Raw genomic sequence first — 24,720 nt, forward strand, 5'->3', positions numbered from 1 at the left:
TTTGAAGAGAAAATTCTGACAAAAAATATTCATTTTTCTCTACATTTTTCCAAGACTTTTTTTTTCCACTGGAGCTGTTTAGTCAACAGCTGAGAAATATCCCATTGGAAAGCCTACCACAGTACCTCCGTTGGAGAGTTATTTGCACACTTCAACCTCCCATTCTCCCTTATAAACTGTAGGGGAATTTCTGTGTACCTTTCATGAAGCACAATGCTGTCCTCTCTTAAAGAGAGGTAGCACTTTATAAGAGTCTGTGGCTATGGTGCATCACAAACACTGTCCAGGCAGAGCCCAACACATGAAGAACGAGGATACGAGGCAATCAAACTACAGCTCCTATAAAATCCTCATGCTGCATCTGTAAATCAAAATATTTCAGTTTTCAGCCAGACATTTTTAGTGGCAATTAAACTGTAAAGTTTTAATTCTCTGAAAATCCAGCTTTCCTCTGAAAAACAGTTTGATGGCAAACATTTTTACCAGCCCTTTAAATGTCATGTGTCCTGATGATCTTGATATAGTAATGGAACTTTTCCATTTGTCTCTTCCACAGGAACTCAGTCAGCAGGAAAAAAAACTTATGCAGAACCTTCACCCACGGAGACAGCTGTACAAAAGCTACCTAATAAGATCCTGCTATTGATTTGTGAAAACCCAGTTCTGAGAAGGTCTCACTATTTCAATTTGAACTGTACTCCTTTGATGCGAGTCTGGTTAATCTTGATTCCAAGTGTTAACCTATCCAACGCTAGTAACTTAGGTTTTACAGAGCATATTTCTAGGCAGGGGAGAAATTTGTTTTCCAAAAGGCCACTGGGAGTTAATTCTGAATAGCTACCTTCATCTTAAGCAATCAGTAGGACCCAATATAATGCAGTCTGCTCGATGCTTTGTTTGACATAACTTGTACAGAAGCAAGAAAAAAATTATTTTTATTTTCAGAAGTATACAAAATACAAACTCTTCATTGTACAAAATGTTAAGACCGCAAACATTATTAAAACTTGAAAGAGTTTAAAAAACAAACTGGTTATTAAGCAAACATATTTTTACCTGCTTCACATCAGCTTGCTTATATCAACAAAGAACAAAAACACAGTCTGTCAGCAAAAACCTCACTATCAATTTCACCTATGACAATCGTTGCATTATTCCATTCACTCACAGTCACTTAGAAAAAGGAGGTAATTAAAAAGTCAACGCCACGATAACACTCTGCTAAATTTACTTTAAGAACTCAGCTGTTCTTAAATACCTGAGTTTGAAATGAAGATGACCAGCATTTTAGGATTTTTCCCCTAGTCAAAGCCCATTTTTGATACCCCAGGAGAGACATCCATATGAATACTTTAGATAATGTTAACAATGACCACATTCACTGAACTCTCAAAATGATCTTGGTCAACAAATAAGAATGTGATTTTTTTTCATTACAAAGTCCTATAATCTGATACACTGAATATTTACTACATCTCTCCTATCAGATTTCTTATGAAATATAGTGTTTTTGGGTAACAGGCTAAAAACAGCAAGTACTGTTAAGAGGCTTCATTACAATACAGCCCTACAGATATTCTTAATCCAGAAATGATTATGTACACACTCATAGTATGACTGTATCTACTTCAGGCACCTCACCTGAAGCACAGCTAAATTAAAACATAAGGTGATTATGGTGTTACTCTGAATACTGTACTAATTTACATTACATTCTGGTACTAAAAAATCTTTAAAAGTATTATAAGCGTGTACAAATAATTAGTTTCAATTTCAAGAGATGCACAAAGATTAACATGAAGGCCATAAAATAGTGGAGTAGGACCCAGCTCTACAGGATACCAAATACCCATAATTTTCACGTCTCAGAGTACCAAATGCTCAGCATCTCAGTCAGCATTCATTCCATCATGTGAATGGATACAATATGTTATTCACCAACATTTAAAACAAACAAACAAACAAACCAACAAACAAGATACAGAAAAACTAATCATTGTATAAAACGGTTTCCACTGAAAGCCCTCAGTGGAATACTTCATGTCTTTCCCCAGAAATTCTCTTTCCTCTTCTGAGCTCGTTCCAGAACCTGAGATGCTAGTGAGCTAGAAGCTGCAGAGCGAGCAGAAATCTGGGACAATCTGTCATCTGTAATGGAAAAGACAAAGAAAAATAAGTATATGCTAAATCCAGAATTAAGACATAAATATTTAAAAAAATAACAAAACTGTGGGTAACTTCTCAAATACAAAGGTTTAGGATACAATGTTTTACAGTAATGCTAAAATTAAATACACATTTAAACTATTATTTGTTAACTTTATTGTTGCAAGGGAATCTAATGAGAAAACTGTAAGGTTACTGGTGGCAGTTTTCAGGGAGTGTCAAGGCTGCAGTTTTCACTGAAATCCAGGAGTTGGACACCTAATTCCCTTAGGCTTCTTTGAAAATTCTGGCCATTGTGCATGCTTTCCTGTTGAGAAATATTTTCAATATTTCAAAAGGATTACTGCAGAAATCATCACGCCTTTATGAAGTGTTTTTCCTAGAACTCATGAAGTTGTCCCACCAATTTAAATGAGATAACCTAGTGAGGAGGCTATGGCTAAAACTACCAGAATTTTGCCCCAGTACAGAAAATGATGTGCACACACACATGCAGCTATTACTTCCCATTTTCTGAACAAAGTGACACGTTTAAATAAGAGCAAAATAAGCACATTAGAAGGTGCCAGCAGTTTTAATTCTGAATACAGGATCCACTTAAAATAGATTTCAAAATTTAGGGTCACATTAGCAGGCTGCCTCGAGCATGATACACCACCGTTTTTCCCTACTGCCGTTATTGCAAATGTTGACATTGCTCTGTTAAAGGTGACCATGATTAGCAACAGCTTTAGATGCATCAGTTTTCCTCCCTATTATGAAGAACCAAACCATATTGTAGCTTTTCAGAAATCAAAACAGATATTGGGACCATAGCCCTGAACAAACTACATTTTCCATGTATTTAACTTAACTTATTTAATTTTTACTAGGCTCTCTAAAACTAGCTTTAAATTCTTAAAAGACTTTACCTGAAATAGTCTAAAGCATGTTCCCAAGTTGCACATATGCACCAAAAAAGCTATATGAGCAAACTGCTAATTGCCACTGTGCACACTAGTATCTGATTGGACTGAATCCGTTTTGCAGGCCCAACAACAAATTTGCACATTCAAGATTTCTGCCAGTGGGCACAGTTGAGTCTATTTCTCAAAGTAAGTTCATACTTAAGTCCCTGTTTTTAGTAACAAATTTTGAGTTGCATACCAAGCTATCATCTAAAGCATGTGGTGAGTTTGTGGGAAGCTGAAAGCAATTATAGGATCTAGCATGCTTTATGTAGATACACAGATGCATTGCTGAACATTCTGAACAGCACAGCCCACACACTTTCCAGACAACTGCAGTGACTAAAATAGAGAATTGGCTTAGTCCTCAGCTGCTGCTCACAAGTGCAACTCAATGCAGCTGGCATAAAGGAACTTTATGCTAAAACTTATAGAAACCTGGCTGGGGCAATGGCAACATCCCAGCTGAGAACCACTGATGTAAACTAAGGCAGTACAACAGTGGCTCTCAAACAGAGCACTACCATTTATGGACATGCTACTTGGCTGGGGTGATCTAGTTGGGGATGGTCCTGCTTTGAACACAGGGTTGGACTCGATGACCTCCTGAGGTCCCCTGAAGTAGCTTTGTACTAGGTGTCAAGAACCCCAATGGGCCAATGCAGCTGCCAGTGATCACCAGAATCATAGAAAAGTAGGGCTGAAAAAGACCTTACTCAAGGCAGAATCACCCCTAACTAAGCAATCCTAAACAAACAGGCATCTGAAGTATTCTTAAAGAATCTTCACAAACCTTCTGGCACAATTACGAGACATAATGCCCAAAACCTAAAAAAACGCCAGGGCAGGGGGCAAGAATAATGCTGAACAAAAGGAAGGGAACACAACAAAGGAAGTGTTAGTCCAGCTCTGTCTTACTGGACGATTGTTTAATGCTATTCAGGCCTAAGGTGGGATATCATGAGATTTGATCTCAAGAGAGTCTGGTACTTTTTATTACTAGTTGAATCAAAGACACCTGAACACAATAGTAACTAGCTGTGCACCCTAATCTGTTTCAGACTGAAACTAAGAAATAAAAGAACTTGTAAAAATGCGTGGGAAGGAATTACCTTTGAGTTTGAAACCAACTGGGCGCATCTACAGGAGACATTTACTGTGCAGTTGACTAATTAGCTGTGCAGTAAATGTCTCGGCATCTACACATGCGCCACTATTAGGCTAGAGTAAACTAATGCACTCCATAGCAGGATAGAATTTGTATGCCACCCCCCACCACCCTGAGCAAGTAAGTCTGTCATGGGGAAGATGTATGGGGGAGGCAGAACAAGGCTCCCACAGTGAGGAAGGAAGTGTGGCAGAGGCAGGGGCAGGAGATGGGGTAAATAGAGCCCTGGGGCTGGGGCTGGGGCTGGTCCTGAGAGGCTTGGAGCCCAGGCAGATCATTCAATGGCATGGGTGGGGGGGGCAGAGTTCTGCCACTGTGCACACCCCGGGGGCAGGTATAGGGGGCATGTGCCCCCCCGATCCGTGTACAGGGCAGAGGTTGCTGCTGCTGCGGACTGTGTTGCCTGCCCAGTTGTGGGAGGCACGTGGCATCCTGCAGCTGTCGGGGCACCGGCAGTGTGGTGGAGCAAGGCTCACAGCAGCAGCTGCCTCTGCCCCACACACAGCAGACTGGGGGGGCATGTGCCTGCCCCAGGGATGCACATAGTGGCAGGAGCCTCTCCCCATGCTCCTGAATGAGCTGCCCACGACCTGCCCCACTCCCCACCCCCCGCAGGGGCTTCGATCTGCCCCCTTCACCCCTTCCCTCCCCTGTGCCCCTTCCCATCCACGCATTTACCTGCTCAGCTGGGCACTGCTCCACACACAGCCGGACTGGGCTGAGTTCCCGGCCTCTCATCTCTCTCTGCATGCGCCCCTCCCCCTCCCCCTCCCCCTCCCCAGTGCTGCTGCCTGGAGCTCATGCCCAGTCTGCCTATGTTTGAGGGGGCTAAGCCTCCTTAGCCCTGGCCTTCTACTGCCTATGCCTGAATCAAACCAGCCAGTTATCATCAATTTAATTTTTAACCACATTTCCTTTTATTCATGGTACAACACATTAACCAATCACCTTCCAGATAACTAGACTGAGGAAAATACTTAGATTCTTTTATTGCTATTTATGGTGCAGTTATGAACAAAGGTTTGGAAGTTTGACCCAAATTTGGAATGGCTGCATTTTTTCTTGGAAACAAAGACCTTCTCATTAGGTTTCAGATGAACGGGGATATTCATATAAATGATGCACTTTAACTTCCATAAAGAAAAATACCTTCATCTTCATAGTTTCTTTCCTGCAGAGGTAACTGGAAACGCTTCATCTCTGGACTCGCAACATTCCCTAAGAGAAAAAGGTCATAGGTTTATTTTTATACATCTCAAAGAGAGCTCTTCCTGTACAAGTCTGGAATGGATGACATTTTATATCAAAAACTAGATTGTGGGGGGATCTACATGAGGCACTGACTGTGCAGTAGCTGAAAAATACTGTGCAATAGCACGTCAGAGCACAGACACTGCTAATACACTATTGCACAGTATTATTAGACTACTGCACAGTAGCGTTGCCTAAAAGATGTTTGCTAATACAAGTACTAAATGAATGCATGGTAACAACTGCACAGTTCCACTAGCAAATGACTGCATTTTGGATCCTTTGCCTTTGAGGAAAGACTCCTGGCCGGTTATCAAACCTTCTGATGGGAGAGCTACTCCTGCTCCAGCACATAGCACTGCTGCGCTGGCAAAAATCTAATACAAGTACTAAATGAATTCGAGGAAACAACTACACAATAGCTTCTCGTGTAGATTCACCCACTTACTTCCAAAACCTCAGTCCTATGGGTGGCAAACAAGCCAGATCCTAACTGCAATTCTCTACTGAAATCCTCATTATAACAACTTCGGTTGTAATGTGTTATAGTGTGGTACCCTCAGGGCAGTGTTAAAATAAGGATGAAATGAACCATATTCAAGGCAGTTGTTTTTGGAAGCAGTTAGTGTCATCATAAAATGAACAACAAGCTAGTGTTCTCCACTCAACACCTCAAGTTAGGATAAGGTGACATTTACTGCTCCAATAGTGATGATGGTCCCTGGATTTAGATGGGTCAATCAATCAGTTTTCTCTGTGGTAAAATGGAGATGAAACACTCTGCCTACAAGAACTTCACTGTTTTTCCAAGAGCAGACCTTTAAGCATACAAATGAAGTCTTTCTACCATTGAGACATTAGCATTTACACTTACCTTAGACTATTATTATTTAAAACAGCTTTTGGGACAATTTTGTCCACACTGCTCTCGTAATGAAGGAGAACTTACACAGTGGACAGAAAAGTCTAGAAAGCTCTTAATTTTCCAAAACACCTTTTAAAGATAAAGAGAAACATTCAAGGAATGTGGTTCTTGTAGAGCCTCTGTCAAAATCCACATGAAAGCCTGGTGATTTTGCAAAGACCAGGACCAGCCTCACAAGAAGCCTTGGCTTTCTGTAATACCTCCATCTTTCACTTTGAATATGGCAGTAGAACTTCCTCTGCTAGCATCAGTCTCACGACTTCCCCAGTCGCACAAAGTTGGGGAAATTCCACAGTACTTTAAATGTATACACAAAGTTTATCACTGCCTCAGGCTGTATTAGTTGTTCAGCAGATTCATTGTAGCTGTCTATGGGAAATGGAAAAATAATGGGTGTAGTGCACACATCCTGCTAACCTTGCACTCTTCCCACAAGTCAACTGTGCAGTGATATAACATTGTAGAGGCAGCCAATTACCCATCTTTGTGCAACACCCTAGCTAGAAAGGTGCCATTTTCCCCACCACTATCCAAATAACAAATAATTAACATGACTGCTCCCACAGAACAAATTATTTACTGAGAGTAATAATAATTACCTCCTTGCTAAAAATCAACCAAAAAAGATGCCTGGAACTCAAGCATACAAGAAAGGACAACTCTTGCTATAGCAACGATAGCAACATAACTGTAAAGAAGCTCATTTATATTATAGACCAGAGATTCCAAAACTTTTTCTTATTGCATTCCCCCTTCCAGATTTACTAGCTGCCCACATACCCAGAATACATTTTGTACTTTAACCCCTTAAATGCCAATTATTATAATGACAATTTAATTCATCATTACACAATTTCTCCCGTGTACTCCCCAGAGATGTTTTGCGTACCTGGGGTACTCCATGTACCAGTTTGGGAACCCGTTTGATTTTCCCAAGATTAAATACGCTGATTGAAGACATTTGCTCTATAACGAAACACTGTTATTCTCTGTAGAACTCAAACTGGTTGAGCCACGCACATTTGCCAAATAGCTAAAACCACTCACAGCAACATTTTTAAATTCAGGCAATTAAAAAAAAGTTCTGTAAGGAAACCAACCATTATGCTGAAACTCTGGATCCCTGAGAGTCCCCTGAATACGACGGGATGGACCCCAATAAGATGAAGTATGTTCTTTGACTGACTTCAGTACAGGAGATGTAATGGAACATTCTGCATGTGCTGGAGCAGGAGAAGCTCTCTCATCAGAAGCTTTGGTAGCAGGCCAGAAGTCTTTCCTCAAAGGCAAAGGATCCAAAGTTTTTAATCCAGCAGCAGGGGATGTAAGTTGTGAAACAGCTTCCACTTCTCCTTCATGCTGAAATGCCGCAGGAAAAAACAAAGAGTCAACGCTCAGTTTATTCATACCTGCAAGTTTTGTTTTTTTTGCATCATACCAAACTCCAGATACAGAGTCATATATTGGGTGCATCTTGCCAGTGCTTCCATGCTGAACGAAGCAAAAAAAAAAAAAAAAATCAAACCATTTAAAACTCTGAACATTTGTAAGTAAACTTATGTTAGCAGCGACAATCTAAACATTGTAAAAAAGTCTAGTCAAGTTAGACATGTTTATTATTAGGGTAAAGCATGTAAACAAGGATTTAAAAAAGAAAACAAGTTAATGAAACTATACAGATGCTCACAAAAAGTGATCAAATTAAAAAACAGACTCATACAACTACTCACAGTCTTAATGTTGGTGAGGCCCCATGCTAGGAGTTTTAAAGAGAAGAAAATTTATAGGACAATGAAATAGAAAATTCTCAAAAGCAGTGGAAGTGGAAAATGGAAAAAAACTGGCATGTTCCCCTATTCAGCCCAAGGAGTGTGAGGTTCTGCTTGACTTCAGCAGCCATTTGGGATGATAGCAGTGGGGAGATCAGCTACTCCTGGCATCATTTTAACCTTCAATTCCATATACTTTAGAGTAGAAAAATCAATCCATAGGGAAGCTAATGCAGCACTCACTCCCACAGAGTCCCTCTTAGTTTCTGTTGTTTATTTAAAGCATGCAATCACTACCATCTTCCTTCATCTCAGAAAACAGTGAAAATGTTAGACTGTATAGTATCAGTCCTAAAAAAATAACTGAGTTAAAATATTTTTTCAAAGTGACAGAAAAAGTACATCATCTGTGTCTTTCTAAAACTCCAATAGATAAATGCTTGTTTTATCTCACCCTGCTGGATTTTCTTTTTGAAGCTTCTCTTATGACTTGCTTGTAAGCAGAAGCATCTGTTTCTAATACCTCTTTCTTTCTCTGCTGTGGGGATGGAGACGTCACTTTGGGTGGAGATACTAAAACTGCCCCTCCTCATGTAACACAGAAAATAAAATAATACTTTGTTAAACAAAAACATATTAAATGAATTTATGATTTTCCCATGAATTGTTGCTTTTACTCTTAAAATACTTTACCAACAGCTGGTGTGGTAAGGTCATGGTGAGTTCTTTGACCACCACCAAGTTCTTTCAGCTTTGGCGTAGGGAGCCTGCCACCTTTTTTTGAGGATACAGAAGACAATTCTGATGCATCTGCTGAAGAATTCAGTAATGAGGCATTTTCTCTGCAAAAGAGAGGAAAAACAGTATACTGGTTAGGACACCAGCCTGGGACACAAGAGATTTGAGGTCAAGTCTGCTCTATTACAGGTGCCTCTGCATAGATAATTTATGGTCACAAAGCCACCATATCCTAGAGGTTAGGGCATTTACCCAGGAGGAGGTAGCCCCTTGTTCCAGTCCCAACTCCCAGGACTGTTTATTTATATTATGTAATCATAAAATACATACAATGGTAAGCTACAGAATCACAGTCCCTCATACAGTCGTTTTCTGATCCAGTGAACTTTGGATTCTTTTCCACACAATGGTATGGCTTCAAAAGCAGGAGGAATGGAGAGTGGCTTTACTGCAAAGGCTGGTTATAAGTGTAGTACTACTCTCTTGGGAAGCAGGAGAGGTAGGTTTAAGAAATTAAGAGATGGCATACTAGGTCAGACCATAGATCCATTGAGCCCAGTATTCTGCATCTCACAGTGGCACAGAGTGAATGCTAAGGGGAAAAAGTATTTACATTAGGCCTATCCAGGCTACTCCTACCCCTCTTCCCTACCAGCTTCCAGTCTTTTCAGACTTTACATGTAGGGGAAAAGTCTGCATGCATAACTATAATGCTTAATACCCACTGGCAGGCATAATCTGCATGAATTTTGTCTAATCCTCTTTTGAACCTGCTTAAATTTTCATCATCATCCTTGCCAACATCTTGTGGTAATGAGTTCCCTAAGTTAATTAGTTAGATTTAACCTGATTTCTAATAATATCTTCATGTGTCCCCTAGTTCTGCTATTGAGAGATCCCTTCCGGTAGAGAAGACAACTGAGCCCACCTCTTCCAGTTCTGAGGTGAATGCTCTAACCATTAGCTCTTATACAATGCTGGGGCACACCACTGCATTCTTCTCCAGCTGAATTTTAAAAGGTGGAGACTGCCACAGCATTATGCGGGAAAGCTAATCCTGTCAATGAGCTCCGAGAGGACCCTCAAGGGACTTACGCAAATGAATGTCAAGTTTCTAGAGTCCACGGATGCTTTAGCATGAGTTAAGCTCTGAACTGCTCAGCTCTACCACGACAGAGGAAATTCTGGGCGTGTGCAGAGGTGCAGCTCTAAGGCTAGAAATAGATACTGTGCTCCAATTCACTCCTACAGCTGGGAGTACATCAGAGCTGAGGGCTACCATACATCCTCCCAGCTGGGAGCCTCAATCAGTTGGCAAGCACTCCCAGCCACAGATGGACTGGGCACCTGGCTTGCTATTTGCTGGTGTAAGGGAAGCCCAGAATCATGATCCCAGTTGCCCTTGCACTGGCAATATGGCATGATTGGGATCTGAATAGCGATCTCAACAATCATGCCTCCTGCCATGCATGTGTAGCATGATTGTTGGGATTGTGGTTCAGATCCTGTGGTGCCTTTTAACTGATCATTTGCCAGGGGCCTTAAACTTCTATATGCTTGTATGTTCTGCTGGCATGATTCAATTGCAAGCAGCCTACAGTACAACTCTAAAAGTTTTGAATATTAATGTAAAAAAATTATACATTTTAATAAGTTGTGTGATAAAAAATGTTTTTAAAGTTTAGAGTTTCAAGTTTTACTTGATAAAAATAGTTTTCTTTATAACAGAATGCCACCAAGGATGCAAGCCTGTGAAACAGCTATGTGTCTAAAATCTCTTCTTCCATTTTGCCATTTGTACAAAGGAAATGTTGGTTAGATTGTATAAATACTTTTTACTTGTATGGTTAGTTAAGCACTGAAACAGATTTCCAATTGAAGCTGTGGAATTCCATTATTGGAGGCAAATGAAACAAATAATGTCAGGTCTGGCTTGGATATAGCTGATTTTACCTTGGAGCAAAAGAATGACTAGATAAATTCTTTAGGCACCTCAACTTTATTGTCTATTACTTAAACTGTACCTCAGTGGAGGGCTGATCTGAGACTCCAGGTTTGGGGGTTGGGACTAAGTCCTGACATGGAGAAGCCATTAGCTTCTATCTGAAGGTAAACTGTGTTTCAACAGCTATTAATTAATATTAACTAACAACAGTACATTCTAGTCTCACAACACACAAACACACACATAGTAGAGAGAGGGACAACCAAAATGACTAGGGGTATGGCGCTGTTGCCATATCAGGAAAGACTAGAGGCTAGGACTCTTTGGAAAGGAGAAGGCTGAGAGGGGGTCATGAGAGGTCTACAAAAGCATTAAGGATGTGGACCAAGTGAACAGGGAACTGTTGTTCACCAAGTCCCAGAATACCAGAACTAGAGGCATCCATTTTATGCAGCACATTGTTAACTTTTAGAATTTATTGCCACAGAAGATGGTAGAAGCAGACACATCCAGGTTCAAAAAGGGATTAGATAACTTCATGGAAGTTATATCTATGAATAGCTGTTGAATGGAATGGTTGCAGATGTTTCCTTTGGCGTCTCTAAACCACAGAGAGTACTGAGTAGGAGACAGATCACACTAGAAATATCCTGTTTAGTGCTCTCCCTCTACAGGGTCTAGTTATGCCACTGTCAGAGAGAGGTCTGACCAAGTATGGTACTTCTTATATAAGAAATAAGTCCTCTTTCATCCTGCAGTTTAAGAACAGACTTTACTATACCACATTAAAATGCATTAGCATATGAAGGCAGAAACAGCAAATCACCCTGTAAACTGTTGAGAAGGGGGAAAGGGAGTGGAGAGAAAATAACATACTCCTCTATTTTGTTTTCCACATTAACTTCCTGATCATTTTCTTCCAATTTCTGAGCCCCTGCTGTCTCCTGCTTTTTTTCTTTTCCTTCCTCCTCCTTTACTGCTGGTAACTGATTCTCCATTTGTTCCTTTTTTTCTTGTTCACCCCAAACTAGACGTCTCCTAACTGGTACAGTAGAGGCATCCGACATGCCTAACTTCTCCGTGTTTTTCTGTTGGGTGTATTTGGCTGATTCAGGCTGCTGAAGTATAGCAGGATTTGGAGATCTCTGCTTTTCAAGAACTCTGTATAAATAGAGAGTAAGCAAGGTTTTATATCACATAATCAATTTTTTCAGTTTATAATATAGGTATGCATCTCCAAAAACTGTATGCATCCAAGTGGATCTAATTTGCAAGTCACAAAGTCACGCCTCCACAATCGTGCATGACAGGAGGCACAATTGTGAAATCGTGCATTAGATTCCATTGTACTTTACTGCCAGTGCAGCTCCAAGCCACAAAGATGCCCCATGCACCCCCTGCATGGGAAGACTGCAGTAGAAAACTCCTGGAGCTGGAGAATCATCGGACGGGTGATTCCTCCTACCTCATGGCTGCAGGAAACCCGTAGGGCTAGAGCAGGGGTGAGCAAAATGTGGCCCGTGGGCCAGATACGGCCTGCCAGGCCATTCTATCTGACCCGCAGGGCCCCCTAAAGAAGTTAGAAAATTAATATTTATCTGCCCCTGGCTGCCCCTGTCATGTGGCCCTCGATGGTTTGCCAAAACTCAGTAGGCGGCCCTCCGCCCAAAATAATTGCCCACCCCTGGGCTAGAGGATCGCCACAGGAGTGATTTCCCTAACCCTGGGGGCGCAGGAAACCCCCGAGCCACAGGATCACTGCAGAGGCAATCCCTTCCCCCACCCCACAGCTCTGGGAAGCCACCAGGGTAGGGGAGAATTGCCTCTGCAGCAATCCTCCGGCCTGGGGTTTTCCACACCACTGAGCCCTATGGATCATGGTACCGGCAATCCCCAGGGCTGCAGGGTTTTACACTAGGCACGGTACACCCTGTGGTTGGGAGCTGACAGGGCTCCCAGCCACAGAGGAAACCCTGCTACATTTGCAAATTATAGCTCAATAGCAACCAGCTATAAAGGTAGTACACATTTTCAAGGTGTAATTTTATAGCTGGTTGGAGTTTTTTATTGTGTGATAGCTAATTTGCATGTGTAACTGGTCTCCTGGTAGCCAGATAGTTGTATAATACCGATAATGTTTAGAAGCCCTTATTTGATTTCTGTATGTGAACCAGAAAAGATTTCAGTAGAGAAGATTTGGTCCAAAATATTTCATATATCACCTCATAAATATTAGGGGTCTTGAAGTTGGGTTGCAACTCAATTTCATTTAATATGTTTTTCCAGTTTTTACATCTACCACATAACATGTTTCTCACACCTAGAATGATCAGCTTACCCAGCAAGATCTAGAGCTTTGATGTTGTTGCTGATGGTTTCTTCTGAACTGGAATTTGAGGACACGTCCCACAGACTGTTGTTATCTGACAAAATCTGATTTAGATGATACCGGGAGAAATGGGTTCCATGTACTTGTTGCCTGTAAGATTTTGCTTTCTCTCGAAGTTCCTTCACCTGCACATGGAGTTTTCATAGGATGTATGTTTGTTTGATTTAAATTTAACTCTAAAGTAGCGTGAAGTTAATTGTCAATTACTGTGGAAAGGCATGTAACAGACAGCACCAGCCCACAGCACAACTACTGCAAGCTACAATAAATGCAACAAAAAGGAAGCAAAAATGGCAGTGTTTGTATTTAGACACTATGTATTGGGGTTGTCTAGCCAAAGCACAGCTGCTGATTACTTATTCAATAAGCACAAAACAGTTATGAAGCATCTATGAACCAGTTTAGCTCTGGATTATAATTCTCTGGCAGTATTAAAAAACAGCATAATTTTTTCCAGGAATTAAAACAAGAACTTAGATGCAACCAACCTCCATATACCACACGGAGTTTAGGGTGTTTTGAAAACCCTAAAGGAAGAAATACAGAATTATCTTAATAATGCTTCTCTCCAACATTACATGTTAATGTTATATCTGCAAATTCATTGCAATCGAAGCATAAAAGGAACCATTTGAAAACCATCAACGTAACTCTATGCTGCCTCCTAGAGATTAGAAAAAAAACTAGAAGCCAAAATTCCACTATTCTTGTATTTAGCTCTGCTTTGTATTTGTTGCGGAGATGCATTTACATTTTTTAGTCTCTAGCTGTTTAATCTGCATTCATCCGCAGGCTATCACTTTTAAAAGCTCAACTTTGGAGTAGTTAAGATGGCATTTTAAATCAAAGGACCTATCTGTGCAACTAAAATGCAAACATGCATGTGCAGTTGCAGGTTCAGGACCCTATACTACAAACTCTGACACAGCATTATTCTCCTGTTACACATATATAAGATCTGATTTTGCAGGTGGCATCTAAGAGCTACTGACATACAAGTGATAATATATAAAGCATTCTTTGTAAGGCACTAAGCACTGGAATATCGAGACATGAATGTATATCACATGTTTTAAGAATAAGATATCTTTTTTAACAATGGAAGTGGCGCCTTTTATTTTCAGACACTATGGCTATGGACAGAAGTTACATATAAACTACTTTAGTTGATCAGAAACTGGTTTAAACCTGTAACAGAACATAAGTTCAGTGCACATAAACCAGTTTCAAAATGGCCAAAACTGGTTTAAGATAAAACTGGCTGAACAGAGTATCAGACTTAACTGATTTGGTTCAAACGGTTTATGGAACTTCTGCCCAAGACCCCTTTCTGGTTCAAATTAAATCAGAGTCCCCCAGCATCCCAGCATGCTTTTCAGGCCTGGGCTGGGCTGTCTGCTCCAGAGAGCAGGGCTGGCCCTACTCTTCTTCTCCCTAGCTGGAGCTCCAGCTGGCTGAGAAGGGGGTGGGGGATTGCAGCCAGGAGACAGCAGTGTCTGCCCTGCCTTCTCCCTGCCCCACTCTCTCTTCACTTGCTACTCAAGCAGGTATCCCTCCTCTCCCACAGCAGGGACACCAACCTTTATCTCGTCATGCCACCCACATGCTAGCTAATGCTGAAAAGTGTCTGTATATGTATCTCCAAGTTCAATGGGACAAAGGCAGACAGAACAGTGACTAATAATCAGGTCAACCAGTAATGTTCCTCCATTCCTTCCTTGGAAAAAGCTGTTTAAGCAGCACTTGAACTAATGAGAAAGGCTTTATTTTCTTGATGGGCTGATGAGCTTTGTGTTATCAGCTCCCTGCTGGCTTGCTTGCTTCAAATGTCTCAATCTATCAGTGTTCAAAAGGGGACAGAGAGGTGTGAGAAATGACCTGGTTTGTAATGCATGCAGTGCCTGTCAGTTTGCTGGAGACAGTATGAAGAAGCAAGGAGAGGGAGATTTCAGAGCTTAGTATCACACAAGCAGTCCTTTCTTCCCCCCTGCCTCACCCCGCCTTTTGCCTCAGAGTGCTAGCTGGGGACTGGGGTCTGGCATTACTCCCCAACCCTTGAGCAGCAAGTGTTGGGAGGTGGAGAGGGCTACCTCCCTCAAGGCACATCCTGGCTGGGAACTGTGCATGCCAGGGTTGGGGGGGTGTTAAACCCCACCCTAATCATGGCATCCCACTTGGGTCTAGCCACAACCCTCTCCCCTCAGCTCAGCACTCTGGAAGGGAGGGAGGACTCACTCTAGCACCCCCCAGCTTCTAGTTTGAGACATGTGCCTGCATTTCCTGAATCAAAAGTGAACGTCTATCCACTTGCAAATAGATTCAGACTCTGCAGGTTAAACTAACCTGCAAAGATTGAATCAGTTCAGGCTCAGGCTTTTTGAATATTTGTTCCCAGGCTATACCACCATTTTTTAATCCCTATATTTTCACAAATTGATAAAATGTGATTTCAAGCACTTTCAAACACTCACTCATCTCTCATCCTTCGCCCAATTATGGATTCTTATTCCATTTCACATTAAATCTTTCCCAAATGTGTAATCCTTTAACAATTAAGCAAGTGATAACTGCTGTATTACTACATGGATTGTGTTTTTCTGAAAATTCTTAAATAAAGTTAAATCTTTTTATTTGCTAAGAAGAATGAGAAAGCAAGTTTGCCACTTCTTCTGGCATATTTTAAAGCATATTTGTTTTATTCCTCCTTCTTTCCTATACTAGACTTCTATTACTTGTTAGGCTAAATTCTGCTTTCTGTTATACCCATTAACCCCACTGAAGACAACTGCTTAAAACTGCTAGATAGTCACTGGGGATATAATAATGTAACAGAGGAGAATCTGACCTATTTTTGAAGCTTAAAATCCCAGTGTAGAGCTTTTTTGGTCTGTTTTTTATTTTTTAATTTTGTCATTTTAAGATTACATAATGCCTTGGTAATACAGTGCGATTTATGGGAGTATTCATTTTACTCAGAAGGATGAAAAGTTAATAATGTCAGCTGGTAGGGTACCACAGAAGAGTAATATGAATTCAGAGCAACAGGACACTGCAGAGGAAGGAAGAGGATACTGAGAATGCTCTTCTCCTAGTGAATTATGAAGACAAAGGACAGCCAACCTCCTTCAGTGACACAGAAAGGAGCATTCTCCCAGTGGGACACAAGCCCTGCAGAGTCCTATAAGGATTATGAACTGCCTACATTAATTTTTAAATGAATAACTGGAAGTGATTTTATTTTTTTTACTGCTGAAAAATAACCCTTAACAGTACATATTGGAGCAACTGTCTGAAGCAACTGCTGTAGCTCAGGCTAGAACTATGACTTCTATTATAACCCTTGTTTTCATATGTTTGAAACTTCAGAAAAGACTGTCCTTTGGAACTGTAGTTTTCCATGCCTGGTCTCTGATCGTAGAGGAAAGACATTTTGTGTAAATCCTTCAATTATTGAAATATTATAGAATGAAGATGTCAATGCTGAAAAACTGAACTTAGTCCTGAAGCCCCTTAATCATCAGAAAAACCTATATAAATGAGAAACAGTCTGCCAGCTAAGGTCCTAAGTTTTTACTACTGCTGCCCTCTCTCGTTTTCTCAGGGTATAAACAGACATAACAACTGTACTGACATCAAATGATATAGATATAAGCTGTTATAAATGCAACTGTGATATCTGTATGATTTTCTTGTTATACATGTAGCAAAACTGTTTGAACTTTAACTCTATATCATCCAGGCTTACAATTCCAGCAATTTAGCTAACTTGCACCACTACAGGAGTATGCAGACATAACAGTTACATTGTAACCTGATGTCCACTCCCAAGGGGCAGCTCTCCTACCCATTAAAGTGGTTAAAAGTTACATTCGTCCCTACCCTTAGCTACGTTCCTTCCCAGCAAACCAAGCACTGAAGAAAACTTCTCTCCATGAAAATGCTGATAGGAAAGAAGATGTTATGATTTGCCTACGACACACCTTTACAAGGTATGAATTTCAATATCCATTTGCAAATATATACAAAAAAAAGAAAACACCCACACCTAATTTCTTCTCATTTTTTTAAACAAGCCCTCTAAAGTCACAATAACATTAAATAGTTTCATACTAACAATGACTTACATTATTATGTTTTAGATTATATTAAACACATATACTTCAATATAACTTATATTGTTCCAGCCTGCAAGGGGCTGCCAGGAGTGGGACACAGGGGACACCATGTACATGTGCATGCCCACACACATGCATGCGGCCAGGAACACAGCCAGACAGATAGCATAGAGAGCAGTTCCCTGCAGGTAAGTCTAGGGGGAGGGGGGAAGATTGAGGCCCCCATGGTGAGGGAGGGAGTGGGGCTGGGACTGGGGATGCTGCCCAGCAGGGCAATGCATGGGGCTGGGGTGTGGAGCTCATACAGGAGGTGCAGGGCATGGGGGGACACATTCTCCCACAGATCTGTGCATGGGGCTGCCTGCTGCAGGCTCAGAAGTCTCCATCCTGCTCCCAGGGGCCCTGTACTGGCTGCGCTACCATGATAAGGCACCTGCCCAGCAGCAGAGGGGTGGCATGGAGTTGTGCCCCCTGCTGCTGGTCAGGCAGGGGGTGCACAGTCAGCATGGGGCTCCCATGGGAAAGGCAGCAGGGCAGGGAGCCCTAAGCTCACAGTGGACAAACTGCATCTGCTTCTGTTTGGCTCTGGTCTGGCCATGCTGCCAGTTGCAACCACAGCACTGGAGGCGGGGAGAGGGGAGTAGCAGGAAGGTGACCACATGTCCTGCCTTTCCCTTTTGAAAAGATGGTCACCCCAGTAGGGCCTGATCCTGCAGTTTTAACTTATACAATGTTAACAATTAAATCAATTTTGTCTGAGCAACTATCAAGTCCAGAAGAAGTTTAAAATTTGCTTTAATAGTAACCTTTAGAAATTAATTTACCTCTGCTTCTAACTTCTGAAGCTTGGAAAACCTCAGCTTGAACTTACTTTGTAGCCTTTAGCACTGCTAAACATTTTTAATTAAAATGTATTATTAAAATGATTACAAGCCTCTCCAGTGTAATGAGCTCAAAGATAAAGTCTCATTTAATTGCAATGGATTATTACACAGATGCTAGGAATTTAAAAGAAAGAAGAGAAAAAAAAGAATGGCACAACTAGATTTAGAAGGCAATAGAAGAACATACTTCCAAGAGAGAAATATGGCTCTTTGTCTACGTATAAGTAGCCTGATGTGTTTACAGTTAGTGAGACCACGTAATAACACTGTTAAAAAAATTAAACTATTTTTAATTAATGGTGTTATAATGTTTTTGAGCAATCCAATCCAAACCCTTTAGTTAGTATGCCCTGAAACACTTCACAATTTTGTTCTAAATAAATAAATGTATCACTGAACATCCTTAATCCCATGCGACTTCCTATTAGTTTCTGGGTGCGTCTTCACATGCATTAGATCCAGAAGCAGTTTACTTGAGAGTAAACTACTCATGAGTAAACGCTCCTAGGCATGCATCTACATGAGAGCAACCTGCTCTCGCTTCCTGGAGCACTGCAGTGAGACCCTGCCACCACCAGGGGGAGCTGTAGGCTTTCCCTGGGTGCTCCCTCAGGCCAGTAGGGAGCTGACAGGAACCACCAGGCCAAGAGACAGCCATCTCCTGGCCAGGGCTGGGCACTGCTCCCGGCCCCCTGGGCACTGCCTGCTACCAGGGGAGGTATAATATCCCCTTGTCCCAGCAGCAGGAATCTCCTATCCCTGGCTTCCTGATCAGGGACCTGCCCCACCCCTGCACTTCTTTCTAAGCCCCATGCCTCAATCACCTGATAGGGGTGCAAGGCTGTGACCTGCCCCTGACTAGGACAGTTCCCAGCCCCTGCTCGACAACTGCAGGTCAGGGGCTGGATTGTGGAGCTGGGTGGGGAACAGGCTCCCCAGTTCCCACCAGCAGGGGAATAAGTATCTCCCAGCACCGGTCCTGTGACCACGGAGCTGGTGCTGGGAGATACAGGTCTCCCAGCCCCCCTCTCCCAATTGTGATGACAAAGCAGGGGCTGAGAGATAAGGAACTCCCAGCCCACTCCCTGATCATGACATCAGATTGTGGGCCTTGGAGCTCTCTGCTGCCAGGACAGGGGGGACACAGTCCTCACCCAGACTCCAGCAGTAGAGCCTGCCCCAGCAGCAGGCAGCTCCCAGGGGCAGGGAGCCCCCTAGTGGCCAGCTGACTGGGAGCAGATTTGCTTCAGGTTAAGTGTCTACACAAGCACTACTGCGTAATTAGTAATCACAAGTAAATTTGCTACTTACTTTTCCAGTTAGCAAATTTACTAAAGATTAGAAAGGTTTACTGTGCAGTAAACATGTACACGTGTAGACACACATGCTTACTGCCCAGTAAACTAAGCTAATTTGCAATAAAACATTTCATGTAGACACATCCTCTGGAACTTACCACATCGAGGCCTGGGAGGCCTAGTCACAACTGGAAGCACACATATTTGGGCCACCCTTGCACACCCTGCCCTGATTATGCTGCCTCCCCATGTGTTCTCAGAGCTCCTGCCCAGCTCAACCCCTGTGTGTTAAGGGCAGGGGCCAAATTCCCAGACAGACCCAATCATGCAGGGGCCAGCCTAGGCTCACCTGGAGTTTGGTACCAGATCCCTTGCTGAGACCTGGGCACAGAGGGTGGCCAGCCGCACTGGGCTCCCAATTGCCAATAGCCCTGCCCCTCCAAACCCACCGCCCAGCACAATTTACCTGCAAAGGCTGCTTAACCCACTGCCAAAGGAGCAGTGTGTGCGCGCGCATGTGTGCACATCTGGGGTAGGGGGCACCATGTGCATCCATAGATTTCTATACCCCCTTCTCCAGATTTTTTTAAGTCCCCTTGCTATTCATTTGATGATTACCGATTAAAAATATTTCTGTCAGTCTGTGAGGAACAGGTTAAATCAATGTTTATCCATGGTTATCAATAAAAATTGGATTCTGCCAAGCCTGTGTATACTACAGTCACCTCTTCCAAACAGCAGAGTAGCATCCCTGATGGCAGTGGCAGGCCTCCAAGAACTGAAGCAGCAGGACCAGGGAGTGGGACCCAGCAGCTGCACATTCTGACAGATTATTAGTCACCCTCCCAGACTGTCCACCCTGCTCTCCCTCTCCCTCCCTCCTCCACAGAGTTGGGTGAAGAGAAAAGCAAAGCACTATGGGATTCTGGGGGTCTCCTCTCCCTGTACACACATAACAAGAACTGAAATGCTTCAAAGTAGTACAGCATTATGGAGTAACAGTTCCAGCTGTATAGACCACAATTATTCCAAGTATTTGGCAGCATGGAAACATTTGGGAAGGATGCATCTACAAAGGGAGTAAAACCTAAATTCCCCCAATGGGGGAATCCTGGTAATCTGACAAATTGAGGCTTAAAAGATTATTCACATGCTTAACATGTTTATGCAAATACTCACTTGATTGGGAACATTGTGTCTGATACGTGACCAGGCTCCATCTTTGTATACATACTGTGCTGGAGACAAAAATTTTGATCTATATTCTGTGTTCATCTTCCTAGGACATCTGGGAGGGGGGGAACAAAACAATTTCACAATTATGTGAACACAAAAGTGCTTTTACATTATACAAGATGCATGAAAACAATTAAGCTGAATTCCCAGACCAAGACATTGGAGGGTGGGGGGAGTGAAGAAATGTATCTTGAGTTAGGCCCAACCCAATTTCAAAGTGTCCAGCATTTATTAAAGACAATTTTGTCTTCCTCTTTTATTACATGCATAGACCCATAAAAAATAGCTTTGTCTATTGTTAAGAACTGCTGAGCACTTTTACAAGACAAACTGCTTATTTGGGTGCCTAATATAGACTGAGGCTTCTTTGAAACTGGCAGAAGTTGTTTCCTTATGTTTTACTGTGACAATGTGACTAAATCAGCCCAAAATACAAATCTGTGGTGCATCCACATTAGTCATTCTGTTCAGGAAACACAGTGTAAGGCATCTCCCCAAATCAGTAAATGCACGTTACATGTTTGAACATGATCACAATTTTGGTTTGCCTAATGATTACTTTGCGATCTTCTGTCCTGCACAAATAGCTGCACTCCTGAGATCACGTGAGGAATGGCTTCTGTTCCCAGTGTGGCAGATGCCATGGCAGAGGATCCTTTCTTCTCAAACCACTGCTAAATTAATTCTTTGCTTACTGGCTGATACACGAAGTCCAAGAAGTTAAGGAGTTTGTTTCCATTATATTCATTGATTTTTTCCCCATACTACTAATGAAATTAATTTTGTTGCTTTTAAACTAAACAAACTATTGTCTTCCCAGATCCAAAAGATAAGAATGATCTAGGCCTAGACTGACAAAACCAAGGCTTCACTCTCATCAACAACCTAATGCTGCAAAACGTCCAGAAAGATGCACGGATGAAACAGAACCATTAAAAAGCTCAGGGATTTACTAAAGCAGTGTATTTTAATATGTGGTCCGTGCACCCCTGGAGGTCTGCGGACTATGGCCATGTGTAGACGAAACAAGGGGCATGTGCGCGCAACACATTAAAGCAGGCTAAATGCTTTTGCACTGCTTTAATGGTGTCAGTGTTCGCACACCCCAGCGGTGTATTGTGCATTAATTACAGCCACTGTAGTAAATTCAGCGGCATAAGGCACCTTAAATGACTTGAGGCGCAGCAAACAAAACGGCAAGGAGTTTTAGTTTGCTGCGCCTACAGCTGCAGAGCGAAGCACTGGGTTCTGTGAAGCTCCACAGCTCTGCAGAAAGCCCTGCAGGCAGCCTGGCAGAAACCAAGGAAAGCAGGCTCCGCCCAAGAAAAGCGGCGAGCCTGATCTTCCTCCCCCCACCTCCACCAGAGTCTACCTAAACTACGTGGGGGCCTGGTGCTTCCCTCCGTGGCTGCGGTGCCATGGGGGAGGAGGAGGGGGAGGCGGGCTGTTGCTGCAGAGGGAAGTACTAGCCCCGCCCTTGCAGCCCAGGGACCTCTCTGCCCACCAGCAGCTCACCCTCCTCTCCCCACCGGAGAGGCAGGCAAGTCAGCAAGGTGTGTACACGACACGGGGGTTTAAAATCGGTCTTAAATTGAAGCCGTGTTTTATAAAACCTGCCACTTCAATTTAGGAACCCCGTTTCATCTACACACACCCTATGTCTCAGGGGTATGCAGAGGATGACTATGATCAAAAGTACATTAATATCCACACCCACATTCAACATTTCCAAAGGAATCTGCATCTCCATTCAAAATTTTTTAGGGGTATGCAAATGAAAAAAGGTTGAAAAACACTGTACCAGTATATTAAACAGATGTGGATTAGCATTCTGATTTTTGCTTGATGTAATTTTGGGGGGTTTTCTTCTCCTTTAAATCTGACACGTGAGCTAATGCAGTGCCCTGAAGTGCTATGGCAACCCATACAAAGATTACTGGAAGGCATAAATTTGTTTGGATACCTTTAAGCACAGGGGCAGGCAATTATTTCGGGTGGAGGGCCGCTTACTGAGTTTTGGCAAGGCACCAAGGGCTGCATGACAGGCAGCCACGGGCAGATAAATATTAATTTTCTAAATTTTGGGGGGGCCCCACAGGCTAGACAGAATGGTCTGGCGAGCCACATCTGGCCTGAGGGCTGCATTTTGCCCACCCCTGCCTTAGCAGCATCTGACTGAGGTTCCCCACCCATATTTTTAGGTGACTTTCCATAGGATAGAAAAATGTTCATGTTAAGCTGATGTTTCACTTTCATTTTTTTTCATTTCTTCTGAAGTTATTCTGTAAAACAGAATGTCCTAGAGAGTGGGCAAACACCACCTGGATTGATTCGGGACCTGTATGAGGCCAGTAAGTAAGAAATTGGACAGGTAATAGTGGTAAGAGCAATAATTTAAAAGTTGGGCAGTAACACTTGTAGATTGCACCAGGAGAATGAAAAGAAACAACACAGCTGCAAAGCTTCCATTTCCAGCATTGCAGTGGTGCAAAAGTATGCTGATGAAAGATGCTACTACTTCTACGCTTACCCACATAAATACAATCACAAGTCTGGTTTAGACACCTTGGGCTACTGCACTAGTGATTACTCTCTCAAAATGCTGAAGGCAGCCCACCTACCCCTTGATATATTAGATGGCTGAATACCTAAATACTAAATTAGATTTTCCTACATTATACATACCTAAGACTTGTATAGAAAGAGAAGGGTTTTTGAGTAACATGTTGTTTATTTTTTTGTTTAGGTTGTTTCTGTTCTGTTTCTGATTTTCCTTGTTTTGATGAATCTTCTGTTGACTTTAGAAACATTTCTTTCCTTGTATTCTGAGGCAAAGAATTTTAAAAATACCATATTAGCTAACAAATTCTGAACTCTGCAAACTCAAACTCTATTTGGCAGTGGCCATTACTTAACATAGTACAATACTTAACTTTCAAGTCATACACATATTTAATGCAACAATATAATGTTAAACTTGTTCTTTTTAAAAAAAAAAATCTGTTTGAATAATATCACAATCAGAACCTTAATTTTAACTCAGCCATGCAATATCCCATACACTTTATGAAATAAATTTAACATGAAATATAGGAATAAAATTGTATGAGGTCTGTATAAGTAGCTAAATTTTACAAATCTTAGCACATGAATGTCCCAATCTTTTAAAAGTATTATAAAGAGTTAACATTGCACGAAAGTAAGGGAAAAGGTTGGACTTGTTTTATTATTTTTGATGTGGTCCAAAAAGAGACACAGGAGGACAATTTAGAAGAGTGGCTTTGTACCCTTGCTAATTTGCAATATACAAAAGGTTGATTCCCCCCCCCCTTTAAAGATTTTTTTCCTGCTTATTTTTCTTTTACCTCTCCAAAATCTCAGATACATCAGTTCTAGTCACATTTGGATTTGCTGGATGCTTTCTGATAAGTATTGTGAGATAAGGCATAACAGATGAGTAACTGCTGTCTGTGCTTAACAGAATATTTAACGTTTGAACTGGACACTGGAATCTGTGTAGACTACAGTGTGTACCATCTTAGAACTGCATGTATCTATCAACTTAAAAGCAAGTAAAAAGTACTGAATTATCACCCTGCAGCCATTTTTACTTGAAGTATATGAAAACTAATGGTTTCTTTACACATTAGATTTGTTCTTCTACAGATTTAAATATACATAGCTACTGACTTCTGTTTTTCACTTCTGTTACTCCTAGAGACCAATAAAGCCAACAGAAATACAATGAACTCTACTTCTTGTGTATAACAGGACTGCACTGGTGCTAATAATCCCACAAACTAGTACGCAGAAGCCTTATCACTCGTTATAATAAAAAGGAAAGAAGAGTTTGAAACTCAGGTCATTTATACATGTGCTCTGGGAAGGG

General features: G+C 41.9%; 1 protein-coding gene across 3 annotated transcripts in view; it reads right to left on the bottom strand.

Annotated features, from left to right (window-relative positions):
* Positions 1-926: 926 nt before the first annotated feature.
* The window catches only part of SAXO6 (stabilizer of axonemal microtubules 6), a 37,636-nt gene continuing 13,842 nt past the window's right edge, over positions 927-24,720 (bottom strand). For all 3 annotated transcript variants that reach the window (XM_090042493.1, XM_090042495.1, XM_090042494.1), the window contains exons 6-14: positions 23,517-23,656; positions 20,775-20,883; positions 13,248-13,423; positions 11,786-12,070; positions 8,920-9,068; positions 8,681-8,814; positions 7,558-7,816; positions 5,431-5,499; positions 927-2,148 (exon numbers count right to left, since the gene is read on the bottom strand). In XM_090042493.1, coding sequence (XP_089898619.1) covers positions 2,039-2,148; positions 5,431-5,499; positions 7,558-7,816; positions 8,681-8,814; positions 8,920-9,068; positions 11,786-12,070; positions 13,248-13,423; positions 20,775-20,883; positions 23,517-23,656 — 1,431 coding nt within the window. In that variant the 3' untranslated portion in view covers positions 927-2,038. The remainder of the gene's footprint in view (positions 2,149-5,430; positions 5,500-7,557; positions 7,817-8,680; positions 8,815-8,919; positions 9,069-11,785; positions 12,071-13,247; positions 13,424-20,774; positions 20,884-23,516; positions 23,657-24,720) is intronic.

Source organism: Crocodylus siamensis, chromosome 4 (genome assembly GCF_052110815.1).
Source record: "Crocodylus siamensis isolate JL-2025a chromosome 4, ASM5211081v1, whole genome shotgun sequence".
Lineage (NCBI taxonomy): Eukaryota > Metazoa > Chordata > Crocodylia > Crocodylidae > Crocodylus > Crocodylus siamensis.